This window comes from Cyprinodon variegatus, unplaced genomic scaffold (assembly GCF_000732505.1).
Source record: "Cyprinodon variegatus isolate N-32 unplaced genomic scaffold, C_variegatus-1.0 Scaffold880, whole genome shotgun sequence".
NCBI lineage: Eukaryota > Metazoa > Chordata > Actinopteri > Cyprinodontiformes > Cyprinodontidae > Cyprinodon > Cyprinodon variegatus.
Genome location: NW_015151333.1, coordinates 173,883 through 190,419, shown reverse-complemented (window position 1 = coordinate 190,419; position 16,537 = coordinate 173,883). Strand labels below are relative to the sequence as shown.

Genomic DNA, 16,537 nt, shown 5'->3' with positions numbered 1-16,537 from the left:
GAGTGGTGACCTAGTGGTTAGGGCATAGAGCTTGGAATCCTGAGGTTCTGAGTTCGAGCCCGACTCCCACAGACTACCATTCTGGGTCCCTGAGCAAAAAGACCCTTAACCCCACACTGCTTCCCGGGCGCCGCACAAAATGGCAGCCCACTGCTCCCCAAGGGGATGGGTCAAATGCAGAGAGTTTATTTCGTTGCTGTGTACTTGCAACAGTATACTGACAATAAAATGGGGGGTGTTGAAATAGAAAGTAGTTTTTGAAAAGAATTTAAGTAATTCTTTAATTCTTATTAAGAAACTTAGGTGAGCCCCAAAAAAAGAATTAATTGGATGTTGTAGGAAAAAGTAGAAATCAGATTTTAAGCAATATCCCCCAGCCCAAATTTGCATGTAAGCTAAAACACTTATTTTTAATTTCTTTATTCAGGAGTATCTTCATCCCGCTGTTTTTTTGTGTCCTGCATGTCATGCAGTAAACTCCAAATTAAACCAAATTTTCATTCTATTGTGGCTCCCTTTTCACCACCCTGCCACAAAGGCCTGTTTTTGTGGCGTGCATAACTAACAGTCAAATGGAAAGTGCCACATTAGCTGTGTTAAAAATTGCTCTCCTTGCTGAACATGTCATAGTAGTTTAGCAGCTGTGTTGAAGGATTTCCATTGATCGGTCTTCAGTCCTATGTACATAGCTCGAGGTATTGTTTTAAAACCTAACCAACTTTTAAACTTCCCCACAACTTTCTTTCCAGACCCATCTTTTGTGTTCCTTGGACTTTATGTCGGCCTTTGTTTTCACTACCCTTTTCTAAAAAGCCTCTGGTCTTGACAAAAGTACATTCACATTGATATCAGGTTTCTCAAGAGTGTAGAAGTGAACATATTAGTATAGGATAAACAGAAAACTGAGTAGGAGAGCAGCAGGTGGGATGACATGAGGGTCACTGCAGCACATCTGCAGCAGCACTGAAAAAAAAAACAGAATCAAGCCCCTCATCTTAAGAGAAACTTACTGAAACATATACAGTATGCACTGTTTACAGCAAACAGATCCAAACCTTTCTTCTGCATTTCAACAGACACCCAGTTCAGGATGTCCATCTTGGAGCGTCTGGAGCAAATGGAGCAAAGGATGGCTGAAATAACCAATCAGAACCCCAGCTCAGAAGCCATGGCAACCAAGGGTGGAGGATTGGAGGGGGGAGGAGCCAATGATCAGCGGTCTCAAGTAAGACTATTGTAAAGGATTGCATTCTGCATGACGTCTTAGATGAAAGAGACAAAAACATGAAGATAATGAAATAAATCAAGGCTTGACTTTAAAAAGACAATGTTTAAGGCACTGACAGGGATTCCTATACCATCCCATAAAGTATCAAGTAACGATAGACTACTGAATCATCTTTATGTCATCTTTCACTGCAATTAGCAATCAAAAAACTACTTAAGAAAGAAGAAAAGGTCAGTGGTAACTAGATAATAAACAACCAATCATCCCTCAGTACACTCTGATCATCAGATCAAATTTAAAAATGTGGTCTTGGTCCATCTACTCAGTGAATGCATAAAAAAACTTTTCCAATGTGTTTATATCCTATAAATGCATAAAGCAAAACTATGTGTCTTTATTTTGACATCACTTAAAATTTGATATTGACTCAGCATGTATGAGATGATCCATGAATTCAAAATTAATCTTGGTAAGCTATAATGTCCTGTTGAGTTCTAAACTCCTGCATTTATCAGGAAACTCAAAATACTTTCTTTTAATGTGTTATAGCGCTCCGAAAACCAACGTCGGCCTCAGAGAACGCCAGGAAGAGGCTGCTTATTGCATCATAGGAAGTCGCTAGACATTAAAACAACAGAATTTTTTATATTTTTCCATTTGTTTTTCCTTTTTCTTTACCATCCCTCAGAGCTCCCCTGATCAGAGCACGTTTGAGGGCCGAGTGGTGGTGGTGTGTGAGAAGATGATGTCTCAGCCCTGCTGGACTTCTTCTAACCAGCTCGTCCACAGTAAGAACTCCAGAGGAATGACGCTGCTGCATCTGGCCGCAGCCCAGGGTTATGCAGGACTCATCCAGACACTCATTCGCTGGCGGTGAGTAACACTTAGATATGACACTCCGCCGTGAAGATGAAGTTAAATTTACAGCTGTCGCCTCGCTCTGCAGGACAAAGCATGCCGACAGCATTGACCTTGAGCTGGAAGTGGATCCCCTTAATGTCGACCACTTCTCCTGCACGCCGCTCGTGAGTAATCGATACTTTCACATTTTAAATTTCCCCTATTTTCTTTCTATGTGTGTTTGACCTTTATTTCATTCCATCTCCTTCAGATGTGGGCATGTGCTCTGGGACATACGGAGGCAGCACTGGTTCTTTACCAGTGGGACCCAAGAGCTTTAGCCATTCCTGACTCTCTTGGCCGCCTGCCGCTGAACATTGCCCGATCCCGCGGTCACACTCGATTGGCTGAGCTTTTGGAGCAGCTGCAGCAGAGTCCTCAAACTAAGGGGCAGTCTGCGGATAGTTGGATCGACAAGTGGAAAGGAGGGTCACAGAACGGTGGGATCAGTAACAGCTCCAGCACTAACCCAAGCCCAGGTCCATTCTTTCAAATTTTAGTCATCATAAAGTAGCTCTTGGTTGTCCTTTTTTTCATGTTTAAGATTTTAATTTATGAAGGATGCTTACCAGAAGAATATTAATGTGGATTTTATTTGGTTTTAAGGATATCTTTAAAAACAGTCAATTCCACATATCACTAAAACAGGTAGTTGTGCCAAGGTCCAAATATCAATTAAATTATTGAGAGTTCACTAAGCGTCATTGTCTATCTTCTGTAATTAAAAACTTTATCACAGAAGTCCTCACCAGGAGTCAGAACTCTACACCTTACATGCTTTGAAATTGAACACAGACGAGGACTCAATATCAGACAAACACTGAAACATAAGTTATATAAAGCTTTAAACATGGTGCCAGCTGACTGGTTTTCCTTACTTTTGAAAGTCTCTTTTAAAGCTTAATTATCTGCTTGAGTAACAAAAATAAAAATGACAAAAAAAAAAACATTTTTACTCTTTCTGTAAATAATTTAGATTGATTGTTGAAGGGTTATTAAATCAAAAAATATAGAAAACTAAAAGCTATAAATTCTCAACATCATAGAAAACATATAAAAGATTAGACCTTTGTAAGATAAATACAGTGTCCAACAAAAGCAAATATGGACCTTGAATCTTTTTGCTTTGAAAGTGTACCATTATTTTGTCCAGCTAAGCAAACATAGTACATGCAAAAGGAATAAAAATACGTACACATTACAGAAATAAATAGAATCAAAAACATAGTTAAGACATTTAAACAGCTGCAAATTTTATTAAGATTCTCTTACAAGGTTTTTCTAAGGTTTTGATGACAGAAATGTAAAACATATGGCGTAACCATGTTGATCACTATAATGCATACATTTGCTTTGATCTAAACCCTTCCACTGTAGCGCTGGCTTAATATGTCAAACAGGTTTTCTTGTAGGATTTTTCTGTATTGAGCTCCGTCCATTTCTCAATCATCCTACCACCTTCATGGGCCCTTCTAAAGATAGGAACCCCACAGCATGCTCGACCTGTATTCTGGTTAAACTGGGGTGGTTTCCCCTTCAGCAGAATTTTGCAGCACATAAAATAACCTAGAGCAATGTTTGCCTTGTTTGACAGGGCCTTTTCTTTCATGTTTGCTATAGCTGGGAACAAGCTGCAAACAGCACATCCTTCCCATGATCCTGTTTGTTCACTAATGTTCTTTACCAAACCTCTGAGGACTTTACAGAACAGCTGTGTTTATACTGGGGTCGGATAACACACAGGTAGATGCGGTGTCTCTTTACTAATTAACCAACCTCTGGAGGAAGTTGGCTGAGCCTATATGGAGTTAATTTTGTTCCATTAGAGTTGCAAGTAAAAAAAAACACATTCTTTAAATTGAAGTTTGAAAAAAAAATTGCAATCCAGTAGCACAACTCAGAAAAATGCCTCAATAATAAAAAAAGACTTTAGTGTAGGTTTGCTTTTTTTCTCTCTGATTTCTTTATTCCTTACTCTGTTTTCATATAAATGTTTTATATATATATATATATATATATATATATATATATATATATATATATATACATATATATTTTATTGTTTTGGTTTTTTTTTCCAGGGAAAGGGGAAGAGGGGAACAACACACAAATACATATAAGGAGTTTTTCACATACATGTTCATACAATAGGATACATTTTACATTATAAAGTCATAATAATAAAATCGTGTTGCTGCCCACTTGGCTGGAGCAAAGAAATACCATTTCAACATCGCTCTAAGAAGAGTTCTTTTTTTGGTTAACATAGGCTGTTATTTGTGCCATCTTATATATTTCCACCACAATGTCTCTCCACGTACCAAGTGTTGGGTTTTCTGGTTTCCTCCTGATTGCTTTTTTGCTGGCCACCAAAATAATTATGAAATCATTAAGTATTTGTCCACTTTCAGCCAGTCTTGAGGAACACATCCCAGATACAAAGTTTTAAAGTCCAGTGGCAAATCCTCTCTGAAAATGTCTTGTAATGAGTTATGTATTTCTGACCAAAAACCTTGAATTTTTGGGCAATCTGAAAAGACATGGTGGCGATTTGCACTTTTTTGGCCACATTGTCTCCAGCAGACAGGGGTGGTGTCACTGAATTTAGATTTTTGGGATGGGGTAATAAAATATCTAATAAACTTCTTCCAGTTAAATTCCCGCCAGGTCATTGAACTGGAGCATTTCTATTGATATTGCTATATTCTTTTGCACTCTTCAGCTGATATTTTACTCCCTGTTTCCCTTTACCATTTTGCTTTAATACCATTTTTTTATTGCAGATTTTATATTGATTTTTTTTTATTATTATTGTTGTTTTTCAAATTGATTTTTCAAGAATTGCATTCTTTTTAAATTGTGTTTCAGAGATCATAAACACTAGAAGCTACAATGTATTGGTAATATGTGCATCAAGAGCGAAGTGAAGAGAAATCGATCTGTGAAACGCAGTTTGAAAAGAATGTAATATGTAAAACTCAATCCGATTAAAATAAATTCTCAGTTATGATTAAAACGAATTTTGAAAATATAAAATCTGTGGAAACATTTAAAGAAAATAAAATTAGTGAAAAAAAAATTCAATTCAGTTTATTTATATAAGAGCCAATTACAACACATATAATCTCATGCTTGTAGTGACAGTGGAGAGGAAAAACTCCCTTTTAACAGGAAGAAACCTCCAGCAGAACCAGGCTCAGTGTGAGCGGCCATCTGGTGAGGCCGACTGGGGTTCAAGGAGACAGAAGCAGACATGCAAAAAGAAGCAAAGTATTTGAAAATATATTTCTAAAAAATCTGAAGAAAAAAACATTAGAAAAACTAAATCAGAGAAAATAAAAAAGTTACTCTCAAAAATGTTTTTTCTTTATATTAAAATATTCATTTTAATATGAATATTCAAACTTTCATTTCTGGGTGACATTTTTTTTTTATTTCAATTTAAAAAAAATTGTTTTTTCCAAATTTTTATTTAAAAAATGTGCTCTTTGCTTTTGAGCAATAATGGTACAAAATTTGCTCCTTACACTTATTATTATTTACACTTAGTTATTTTCAAGATTGATTTTGAAAAGTAATGAAAACTGTGGATTTCATTCCTTATGTTAGTCTCTATTGTGTGAAATCCCAGTAAAACCCAATGAAACATGTCACCACAGCAGGAAAAATATTAAACTTTCCTTTTTCGAGACACTAATTCCTAAAACAGTGACTATGGTTTGTTAAGGAATAAGAGCTTCGTACTTCATGATTTATTTTTTTATTTTTATACTTGAATATTTTCTAATAAGAAGTTAAAAGATTAATCCTCATTGTTAACTTATTTTATCTCTGCAGAGGTGAGAAGGAAAAGAACAGAGAGCCAACCATTAAACCAGAACCAGAGCTGGAGCCAAACTGGTCAAAGATCCCAACAGGGAGCCAATGTGGAACAGGGAGGCCCGCCCCCAGCCAAACGACCCAAATCAAACCCTGCGAGCCAGCGGCAGCTCGCTAACTCAACCCCTGGCACCAACACCATCAGCCCCCCCCTCGAACCCTCCCAGAAGCCAAATCCTCTCCAATCCATTCTACCCAACTCACAAAAAAATGACCTCAGCTATCAGAGGGCACCTCTTTCCAGCTCCACCCCTGACCGGCCTCCATTCCCCGGTGCCCCGTTCTCTCACCTGCAGGCCAGGATAAGGGGGTCTGAGAGGGGCAACATGTGGAGTCTGAGGCGCTCGTTTGGGCAAAACAGTCTGGTCAGGAGAATTCAAGGAAAAGAACGGCTGGCAATTCATCTGAGACAGAGGGTGCTGTCTGACAGGGGGGAGGAGACTGAGCTGCTGACCTATCAGGATAACACAGATGACTTGCAGGTATAGTTAGCAGTTTGAGTTTTGACATAAAGAAAAAATTTTAAAATGCAAAGTGATCATTTATTTCAAACAATAAAAAAGAAGGGTTTATTCTAAATGTTGCCACTGTCTTCAAGAACAAATACCAATGGCTCTTCACGTGTTATAGGTGGACATTACGATGCTTGCTGATCACATCATGGATGCTTCAGCTGGAAGACATAAGCAGACTGCAGCCACTGAAGCAGGTTCTGCAAAGGCTGCGATCAGCAGTGATGTCAAGTCATTGTCTGGTTACCTTGAAGAAGTGGAAAGGTGAGTTTGAATCTCCTTAATGTCCCTCATTTTTCAAAATACTTTAGGTACCATAGACACTTTAGGAAACATTTAGTTTGGTACTTTGTATTTTTCTATACAGGTTTCTAAAATCTAAGCCCCAGGCTACAAGCCCCAAACCAAATTCACTCTCAGGGCTGGAGGAGCAGACGACTCCTCATGCAAACCAAGCGCCCTCGTCTACCTTTGACTGGAGCTCCTTCCTCTGTGCAGCTATGAAAGAGGAAAAGTTGAAAACAGATTCCTCTTGTCTAGCTATGACTGAGGCAGAGCAGCACGAACTGTACGAAACCATCAGGCATGCTCTGCACTCCCTCAGAAAACACAAGGCAAGTGCGCCCTCCATTCTCACACAGATGGTATAATACGCTTATCTTTTTCTGTGATGCTCTGTTGAACACTTGTCAAGCTGCTGAAAACAGTAATTACGTCACATATGCAATGTTAGATGAAATTATTTCTGACATTCCTCTCAGGGTCCCCTTCAGGAACAACACAAAGAGATAGCAGCAGTGATTCAACGCTGCTACAAGAGATACAAGCAGGTAAGATCAGCCGGCTGGAACAGCTCACTCCTGTTTTAATAGAGACGTGCTTTTTATTACAGTGATTGACCGTATTCCACAAAACAGTTTAAATATAATTTCTAAGTCTATGGGCATTTCAAAGCAAAACTACTGTTTAACTTTCGACCCAACAATTAGCCTTTTTTTAATATATTAAATGGTTTTTCAGGTCAGTATGAAGCACTCGGGGCATATTACTGCCCTGTTCAAAAACTCCCATAATGTAAATTCAGAGGATCAGATCCAGTTATAAATGAGTCATGTGACCCAGAGCGCCGCTTTTACGGCAATGTGATCTCCTCTTAAACACCAGAGATAACTAAGCTAAACGTTAAAACAAATCAGATCTGACCCTAACCTGATCAGACATATTTTTGGTTCTCTGATGTAGGATTTAATCTAGAGAGTCGAATGTGGCCTTGAATTTACAGCCAAGTCCATGACTTGGCAATCTCTGCGTCCAAACACTGTCTGTTATCAGATTCACGCAGAGGGAGACTGTTTCATTTGCAGCTGTGCAGCGTCACTGTTGATTTCAGGGCCACTGAACCTGGAAGTCACAGGTCTAGCGCCCCTAGTGGCTTAAAGTTGTGTAACGTTTCTGGTTCTCACTCACCTTCCTGACATTCTTCAACACTACACACACGGGAAGACTCGGTTTTCTGTTTCATCTCAGTGTCTCTTCCCCAAAGCAAACAGAACTGATTAGGGGACATTTTCACATTTGGCTGCAGATTCTTTTTTTGATTAACACTATGGTTAATTAGATATTTTGGGTTGTTTTTTTTAACAAATCCTACTCATAAATTCTATGTATATATGTTATCCATCTACTATAACTAGATGTAGATGATATATATATATATATATATATATATTTGTAATTCTTCTGCAAGTTTTAGTCCAATGTACCTCAAAATCCTTTTATTAGCACTTAATTATATGCAACTTAATTATATATTTCATTAATATTTATATATAATGTTTTGCATGTGTTACATTAGTAATTTTTAACAAAATTTCCTAAAATAACGACTCATTCATTCCTGAGTTTTTTTTTGTTTTCCACCACAGACTTCATCAGTTTCCATCAAGAAATTGTGTGATAAGGAGATATAAAGCAACAAAAAAATCTGTAGTGGGATAAAGTTGGTATAGATTCAGAATGCCCTCATGCATAAAAGTTAGACAACTTTGCCAGACATTTGTTTAGCCCCCTTTTACTCTGATCCCCTTAAAAACCACTACAACAGCCTAGTGAGAGGACCAAGTCACACATGGGTGACCTCTGGAAGATTTGGGTTAAATTGGATTCAAAGGGAGATAAAAATCAAAACGCATTTCACTTCCATTTTTTCATTTTTTGCAGAACTTTCTAGTTTTCTGACAAAATCCAATATAATTACACTAAGTTTGTGTCAAAAGTTCAAAACACTTGGAATGGGATGTAGAAATAAAATGATTCCCTGACTCATCAGGCTTCACGTTGCTCCTGTCCTTCCTTGCAGTATGCACTTTATAAGAGGATGACTTTAGCAGCCATCCTGATCCAGAGTCGTTTCCGGAGTTTCCACGAACAGAGGAAGTTCCAGCAGAGCCGTAGAGCCGCGGTCCTCATCCAGCAATACTACCGCTCCTACAAGCACTCCCTCAGGTGCTCTACAGGATCACGCAACTATGCTGTCCCTTTGATTACCTTTAAGAAACGTCACTAAAAGATACTCTGGTCTCTTTGCTTACAGCAGCCTCCTCACTAAAAAACAGAACCAGGCTGCTCGTAAGATCCTGAGGTTCCTGCTCCGCTGCCGTCACAGGTGAGCGCGCTCAAACTCATTAATGCACACACTCTAGGGCACCATATCACACACCCATACCACCGACTAACACATGTACACAGACTTAGAGCGGTGCTAATAGTTGCTGTTGTTTTGCTGCTCCTGTGAAGCCCCTTGATGGACCACAGGCCTCTGAAACAGGTGAGTCCCCACTTGCTCCCTCTCTTTCGGAGGCTGATGCCTGTTTGCATGACAGCGGAAGGAGAGGGAGAGGTAGAGGAGTTCCTAGATCATAATCCATCCCTCCTGCTCTCCTCTTTCCCCCCTATACTGTATCTCTCTCTCTCTCTCTCTCTCTCTCTGTCTCCCTCTAAGGACTGTCGAATGATGACAACAAATGTGCATGACTGACAGATAGAGAAGCAGGTCTTGCATATGATCTTCTTGGGGGCATGTTCTGATTATCACCAAGGGACTTTGGGGGGGCGGGGGTTGCTTGGCATGCAGATTTTTGTGTGCCTTGATGGATGATGCTGATAGAGGATTGAGGGGCATATGTGTGCGTGAAAGGGATGTGAATAAATGCAGGTTTTGTCAAATAACTGCTCTTTTCTCTTCGACATTTGGGGGATAAAATAAAGAGAAATAATTAAAAAAAAATTACAACTTGCAGATAATGTGACTTGCAACACTGTTCTTCCTACTTTGTACTTTTTCGCATTCGTTAGATTACAACAACATACATATATATATTATTTTTATTTATGTGACAAACAACTTGTAGTAGATAATTGCAGCAAAATAGTTTTATTGATTCAGGAGAGCTAAACACAAATTTATACCACACTTTTTTTGTTTTATTTATTTCTAATAGATATGATGCAGTACTTTGTGCTGCTCCATCACATAAAATCCCTATAAAGTTTGTGGTTGTAATGTGACAAAATACGACATTAAAAGTTTTACAGCGTACTTTATATACACAGGCCTTCTTGTAAACTTTTTCCCTGATTGTTTCTAATGTTTGTTTGATTTTCCTTAGGGCCAGAGAGCAGAGAAAGGCCAGGGGTCCTGAAAATGCGTCACCAGGCCCCGCGCACAGCCCCCTCAGCCTGTGAGCAATCAACTCCCCCAATACATCTCTCCCTCCCTACCCTCCCTCCCTTTTTCCATTTCCCAGCCTCTCCTCTTTGCTCTTAACCCCCCTGGCCTCATTTCTCAAGAGGAAAAAAAAAGAAAGAAAACTAACTAAAAAAAACTCTTCCCAGACAGACTGAGGACAGGATAGGTGTCCATCATGGCAGCTCAGACAGACAGACTGCTGGGCAGAGCCCCAGAACCAGGCTCTGCTCACAGCACTGATCCTCCTCCAGTTTAACTGGGAGGCCATCACATTAACCTCATTGGCATTTTTTGCACTCCTCATGGGTATGTTTCTTTGCAAGAGCAAGTTGTCAAGCGGGATGAGTAGAAAAAAGGGATAAAAAGAGGGAATTGCGTGAGGACGACGTCCTGCTGTTTAAGGCAGCAGCTGGATGTGCTGAAGAGGCTCAGGCTGGGAACAACTGGATCAAGAAAGAGGCGACTTTCAACATGCAAAAAAACACACAAAACCCGCTGTTTTTTTTCTTGTTGTTTTTTTGTATCAAAACAGAGATCTGTGAAAGAAGAAGAAACCATAAACCAAAAAAACTCACTTCTATGTTGCATTTGCATGCAAGGTTTTTTCCCCTCCTCAGCTTATTCCTCCTCTATATCATCCTACAGAGCTACAGTGGCAAATCATTCTGCTGATTCAGTATCTCACAGTATCACCCAACCACTCTGACTCACCGGCTTACAAAGCTATTAGTCACCTAATCCAGAAAAGAAAAAAAAGGGGGAGGAACTGCACTTGAATGTATGAGGAGCATTGTTAGATAAAAGGGAAGCGGCCTGAAAAACGATGTCTTAATTTGCTACATGGACTTTGTATGGAGTCGTTCTCAGTGGCAGCACTTTTGCTCGCCCGACGTGGTGTGTCCGTGTTCGTTCAATTCAATGCATGTGTTTGAGCTATGAGCTCCTGCATGCTTGCCAAAACCGCTTTAGTGTTGTTTCTTTTTTGTATTTCTATGTGTAATTGTGTCTCATGTCTTCATCGACTTATCCTTGCCCTGTGTAATGTGAACCGTGTAAGGACAAAATGACTTCTTTTTGGTGCTTTATTTATTATTTATTTATTTAAGGGTCTAATTCTTTGCTGAACTGGCTCTAGAGTGGTTTAGTTCCAGATTGGTCCCTCAATCCAAACCCCTCCCCACCCGGTGTGATAAAATACGACATGTTCCAGTGGTTAAACGTCTCTGTTAGTTTGTTCTGCGTGAACCTCCAAATCATGACTATGGTTTCGAGGACAGAGTCACATAACATTGCCTTGACTTCTTCTTGACTCCGAGAGGTCTCTATGCTTGCTCTGTAAAGGACACGGGTCCTATACTTGCCCCTATACAGGGCACCGCTCCCTGTATTGGCCCTATACGGGCGGTCAAATCCATATTTTGGACTATTGCATATTTCTGTACATAAACTGACGAGGTAAGGGGATACAAGGACCCTGAAACTTTTTCATAAGAAGACTGTATTTAAGATTATAAATTATTTTACTTCCCGTAACGAGAACTTTAGACAGAGATCTGGGTACACAGGACGGCATATTGCTTGTAAATAATGTAGATAATACAAACGGAATAATGTGCATGAGATTTAAGACAAAAGAAACAGCTAAAAGAACATGTTAGTGGCTATGGACTGTGAGAGGATTTTAACTGCTTCACTTTAAGAGTATCCAGTATAAGTGTTATTTAAAAAGGACATTTTCTTAAAAGCATGCAAAAGAAAAATCTAACATTAGAACTATAAGTGGGAAAACAAAGTAAGCTGAAATCATGATCTTTCAGACAAAAAAAAAAAACAAAATGAAACAAAAAACATTTACACGTTGTGCTTTTGTTTCTTGGCTAGCAAAAATTAAACCCGTTTTGCCAGTAGTGCCAATCATTATGAATGCTACTTTTGCCTAACAACACAGTATGTTATGCTGGGGAAACCAGTACCCAGAAGTCTTCAGTAAGATCCACAGAGGCAGCACATGTTGACAGTAAACAGTAGTAACGTAGCTCTAGCTCAGATGTAGAACTACGACTCCTAGAGTTCTGTCTAAAAACGTATGCATAAAAGGATGATGGAGACGATGCAAGTATAAATGATGATGCTGATGGTGCCGATGACTATGAGGTTTTAAATGTGAATGCTGTGACTGGTGATTCATAAAGGGAAGAGGGTGCTGCAGTGGATGTGAAATGTCTGCACACACAGATTAGAAATCATATCTCTCCTCTGTTATTGTGAAATTGAATTGGCTTTAATGAAATAATTTTATTGTGAATCTGTTTATTTGGTTCATTGCTTCATAATTTAATTCAACCCTATATCCTAAAGCGCTCTGGGACCTTTTGTCTGAGAAATATGCATCATGACCGAAATTCACTTATTTATTTTGCTTATACAAGCTGCATATATTGGTTGAAATTAGATTAATAAAAAAAACACATATAATGTGGTTGCATAAGTGTGCACAACTCTAAATTAAAACTTTTGGATTTTATTGCAGTGGGTTTTATGTTGTGGGAGGAGAAAGTCAGCAGGATACATTTTCACTTGGCAATATTTTCTTTCTCTTTAAAAAAATTTAAAAAAAAAACAATCCTCATGTTCACAAACTTCTGCAGATCGTTGCGAAACTTTTTCTGATTTCGTTTTAGGCCTTGGTTTGTAATAGTGGTGAAAAAAAATCTTAAATTAATCCTGATATTTCTTGCAGAAGGTTTAGGGGTCACAATTCTCCTTATTTGATTATAACCTAAAAAAGGTCCAAATCACCATCCTGCCTCTGTCGTGCTTTGTAGAGGTGTTCTATCGGTGGTATGCTGTATTATTTAACACTAAACACCATTGGAATCATGGCACAAAAACCATGGTACCGTTAATATCTTTTAAAGGAGAGAAAATTGGAGAATGTCAGAAAGAGGATGTACGCTCTTGTTCAACCACTTTATTTCAGGTTTTCTAGGTGGAAATGGATTAAATTATCCATCTCTGTCTTGTTTCTCACATATCAAAAAAACGATTTAAACGGGGAGGTGTGTAGACTTTTATATCCACTGAACATCCCTCACTATGTGGTTGTGCTCCAGCAACATACTTGCTTTTATTAAGACCATCAATCACACCTACAGCAGGTCCAGCCCAGCCTCCAGTCAAAGCTTTCCATCTTCAAACAGAATGTCTCCGATCTCATGCTATTTTTTTTTTTTTTTTTTTTTCTCCTCATAGTCACTGCCATAATTGTATGACGTACTTTAACTGTGTGGTAACTGTTTGGAAAGTGCCTGCTCAACAACAGAAAACTAATATCAGGAAGTATTGTATATTCTCCAAAAATGTTCCCAGTTATCTCTTTATTTTCCTAAATTGTGTGTTAAAATTGAGCTTGACCATATCTGTTAAAAGCCCTAATTTGTCTGGTATGAATGAGTGCTCATGGCCTAATTGATAAAGTGTTGGTTTGTCGGGCTGACAGTATCGCCTCCACCCACCCCCCCACGTTTATGTGTACTTATTAGAGGAGGAAAAAAACTCCCGTCTATGAAAGGCACTATCATGAATCCATTCACAGCATCTCCAATTGGAGCACTTTGTGTTTTCTTAATATCACTCTTCTTCTTTTTTTTTCTCCCAGATTTTTTTTTTCTGCAACGTTTTTACAAAAACAGAGCTCTGAAGTTTTTATCTGGTTAAACATGTTTCACCAACATCCTGTTTTTACCATCACAGTCTCTCCTTGCGATGTGCTCGCACATAGCGTGGAACGCAAAAGTACACAGCCCGGAAATAAGGCCACACTCTTTCTCTCGTGTGCTAATGTCTTTGGGAGGCATGAAATCTCTCCCTAAGATTATACTCAGGGTTGAAGGACAGGGAGATGGTACGTGGATTGCATTAACTGCTGGCACATGGGTGCCCCACATGTGGAGGCTGTGTACATTTGGATGTACGCGTGTGCGAGATCATTGTTTGGAAAACATCAGCTGTCCATTTATTAATGCAGCACCTGCAAATTTAAATCTGTTGATATCTGACTTGCATGGTCTTACACATATATACTTAAAAAATCATCATCATTCCAGTTGTGTTCTGTAAAAGGTTTCCAACATAAAAAAATGCATTCTTTTTAAATCGAATGGCTTAAATGACTTTGCAAACAATAAGAATTTTCATTGATGAAGATTTTCAATGACGTGTAACAATGTTAATTCTTTAAATGTAAAGCAGTTAGTATCGTTACAGTCTAAGACCGTAACAGATTTAGATTGAGGGGAACGAAACATGTTTTTTTAAATGCATCGTTGGTGAGAATGTGAAGACTGTGGCCTCCATTTGATTCAGCTCGCCATGTCAGTTTCATGCAGAATGAAATAGTGGTGGGTTAAAGTTGCGAGTGAGACGTAGGTCATCTCTTGTGGCTCAAAAGAGTCAAAGAGAATAAAACTAAATCAAATTTCCCATTTGTTTTCTTCTGGCTTTGTGTTTATAGTAATTCTGTTGTTGTAGAATTACATCCACAAATGGCTGATTTACTGAGATCAGCTGGGATCTTACCTATCTTCGATAGCCTATTCCTTGTTTAAACTGCTCCAATGCTCTCTCCTTTACCTGCCTGCTGTTTTACTTGGACCTCCTGATGCATGATTATATACATATATGTATATTTACAATGCCACCTTTTTGATCTTAAACTCATGGCATTTAAAGTGATGTCAAATAAAGTTTCTTTTGTGTTTTAACACATCAAATTGAGGGAAGTACATTTTTATTTTTGATGTAATGAAAAAAGTAGTATACAAACGAAGCCAAACGTGTGAAATATGGGGCTTTTTCAAATCATCTGCAGATTTGACGCTCTGCTAAATCCTCAACATTTCACATCAATGCACTATAAGAAGTGGGGGGTGGTGTCCTAGTGGTCAGGGCATAGAGCTTGGAATACTGAGGTTCTTTGTTTGAGCCCCATTCCCATAGATCCCTTTGGATCTCTGAGCAAGACCCTTAGTCCCACACTGTTACCCGGGTGCCGCACAACGGCAGCCCACTGCTCCCCAAGGGGATGGGTTAAATGCAGAGGTAAATTTCTCCAATGTGAGATCAATAAAGTTCAGTTAATAATCTTCACCACTGAGTTGAAAAGACAAAAAGACTCTTTATTTAAGAGCATCAGAGTAAAAGGAGCTGAATACAAATGGCAGCCACACTTTTCAGATATGTTTTTAAAACATTTTGAAATTTATGCATCGTTTTCGTTCCACTTTACAGCCGCAGGATGTACCGCATCATGTTTTTGTACTACTTGAAAATCTCAATAAAAGAGCATGTTTGTATTTGCAATGAGACAAATTGGGAAAAAGAAAACATTCAAGTGATATAATTATTTTATAAAGGCACTTTAAGAAATACAATTAATCATAAAAATGTTTTATGTTTTTTTTTTTTTTTATTGGTCAGAAAGCCTCAGCGAAGACAATTCCTCTTCAGCACTTAAAATCTGCTTCTCACTAACAAAGCGAAACTGACTTTCTAAAACCTCTTCACACACACATTCATCAATTCATCAACTTGTACAGAACAAATTATAGTATTCCACACTACAGGAAATCCAGTAGTACCTTGTTTTTGAGAGGATGGTGAGTGTAATGAGTATGTAGTTAAGAAAAAGTACAGATTAAAAGGTAAGAAACTTTGCCATAATAAACAGGTGGTGAACGTGCACAGAGCCACCCTCTGTTCTCATATGTCCGCCTAGAAATGAACCGTATAACCTTTCAGGCCTTGTTTCAAGAGGGCGTGGCCAAACACCACATTGCATGCTAGAATGGTAGACCCTTATAGATAACCTATGGCTAGACCTCTCCTTGCCCTCCTGCTCTTTCACCCCGTCTTCCCTTTCTCTCTCATCTCCTGCTGTACCTCCATCCTGCCTGCTGTTGTGTTCGCAAAGCCGATCTCAGCTGCTCATTCCTCCCACTTTTTTTTTTTTTTTGTAGCCTAGTTTTGAATCCGTCCTATTTTCTGTTTGTTTTACAAACATGCATGCACAAGCATCACTAACTTGTTGATGTTTTCAAAAGAATATTTTGTTGCTGAGGCCATGCAAAGTGTTTTTGAATATTGCCCTTATATGTGGAATATGTCTTCTGAATGCTTTACATAATTTCTGCTGTAAAATTAAATCAGAATAAAAAGAAAATTTGCACTTTAAGCTATTTCTTGGGGTGACGTTTATTGCTTCTTTTCTCT

The 16,537-nt window shown here is 38.7% G+C and overlaps 1 protein-coding gene across 8 annotated transcripts in view; it reads left to right on the top strand.

Moving 5' to 3' along the window:
- Nucleotides 1-12,874, top strand: part of camta1 (calmodulin binding transcription activator 1) — a 96,371-nt gene extending 83,497 nt beyond the window's left edge. For 2 of the 8 annotated variants that reach the window (XM_015397671.1, XM_015397669.1), the window contains exons 11-22: nucleotides 1,077-1,225; nucleotides 1,917-2,101; nucleotides 2,175-2,253; nucleotides 2,340-2,607; nucleotides 5,966-6,489; nucleotides 6,638-6,783; nucleotides 6,887-7,133; nucleotides 7,281-7,349; nucleotides 8,879-9,024; nucleotides 9,113-9,184; nucleotides 9,316-9,346; nucleotides 10,188-12,874. In XM_015397671.1, coding sequence (XP_015253157.1) covers nucleotides 1,077-1,225; nucleotides 1,917-2,101; nucleotides 2,175-2,253; nucleotides 2,340-2,607; nucleotides 5,966-6,489; nucleotides 6,638-6,783; nucleotides 6,887-7,133; nucleotides 7,281-7,349; nucleotides 8,879-9,024; nucleotides 9,113-9,184; nucleotides 9,316-9,346; nucleotides 10,188-10,220 — 1,949 coding nt within the window. In that variant the 3' untranslated portion in view covers nucleotides 10,221-12,874. Of the gene's footprint in view, nucleotides 1-1,076; nucleotides 1,226-1,916; nucleotides 2,102-2,174; nucleotides 2,254-2,339; nucleotides 2,608-5,965; nucleotides 6,490-6,637; nucleotides 6,784-6,886; nucleotides 7,134-7,280; nucleotides 7,350-8,878; nucleotides 9,025-9,112; nucleotides 9,185-9,315; nucleotides 10,159-10,187 lie in introns of those variants that run through there. The other 6 variants (XM_015397664.1, XM_015397670.1, XM_015397668.1 and 3 more) reach the window with 6 other exon arrangements.
- The last annotated feature ends 3,663 nt before the right edge of the window (nucleotides 12,875-16,537 follow it).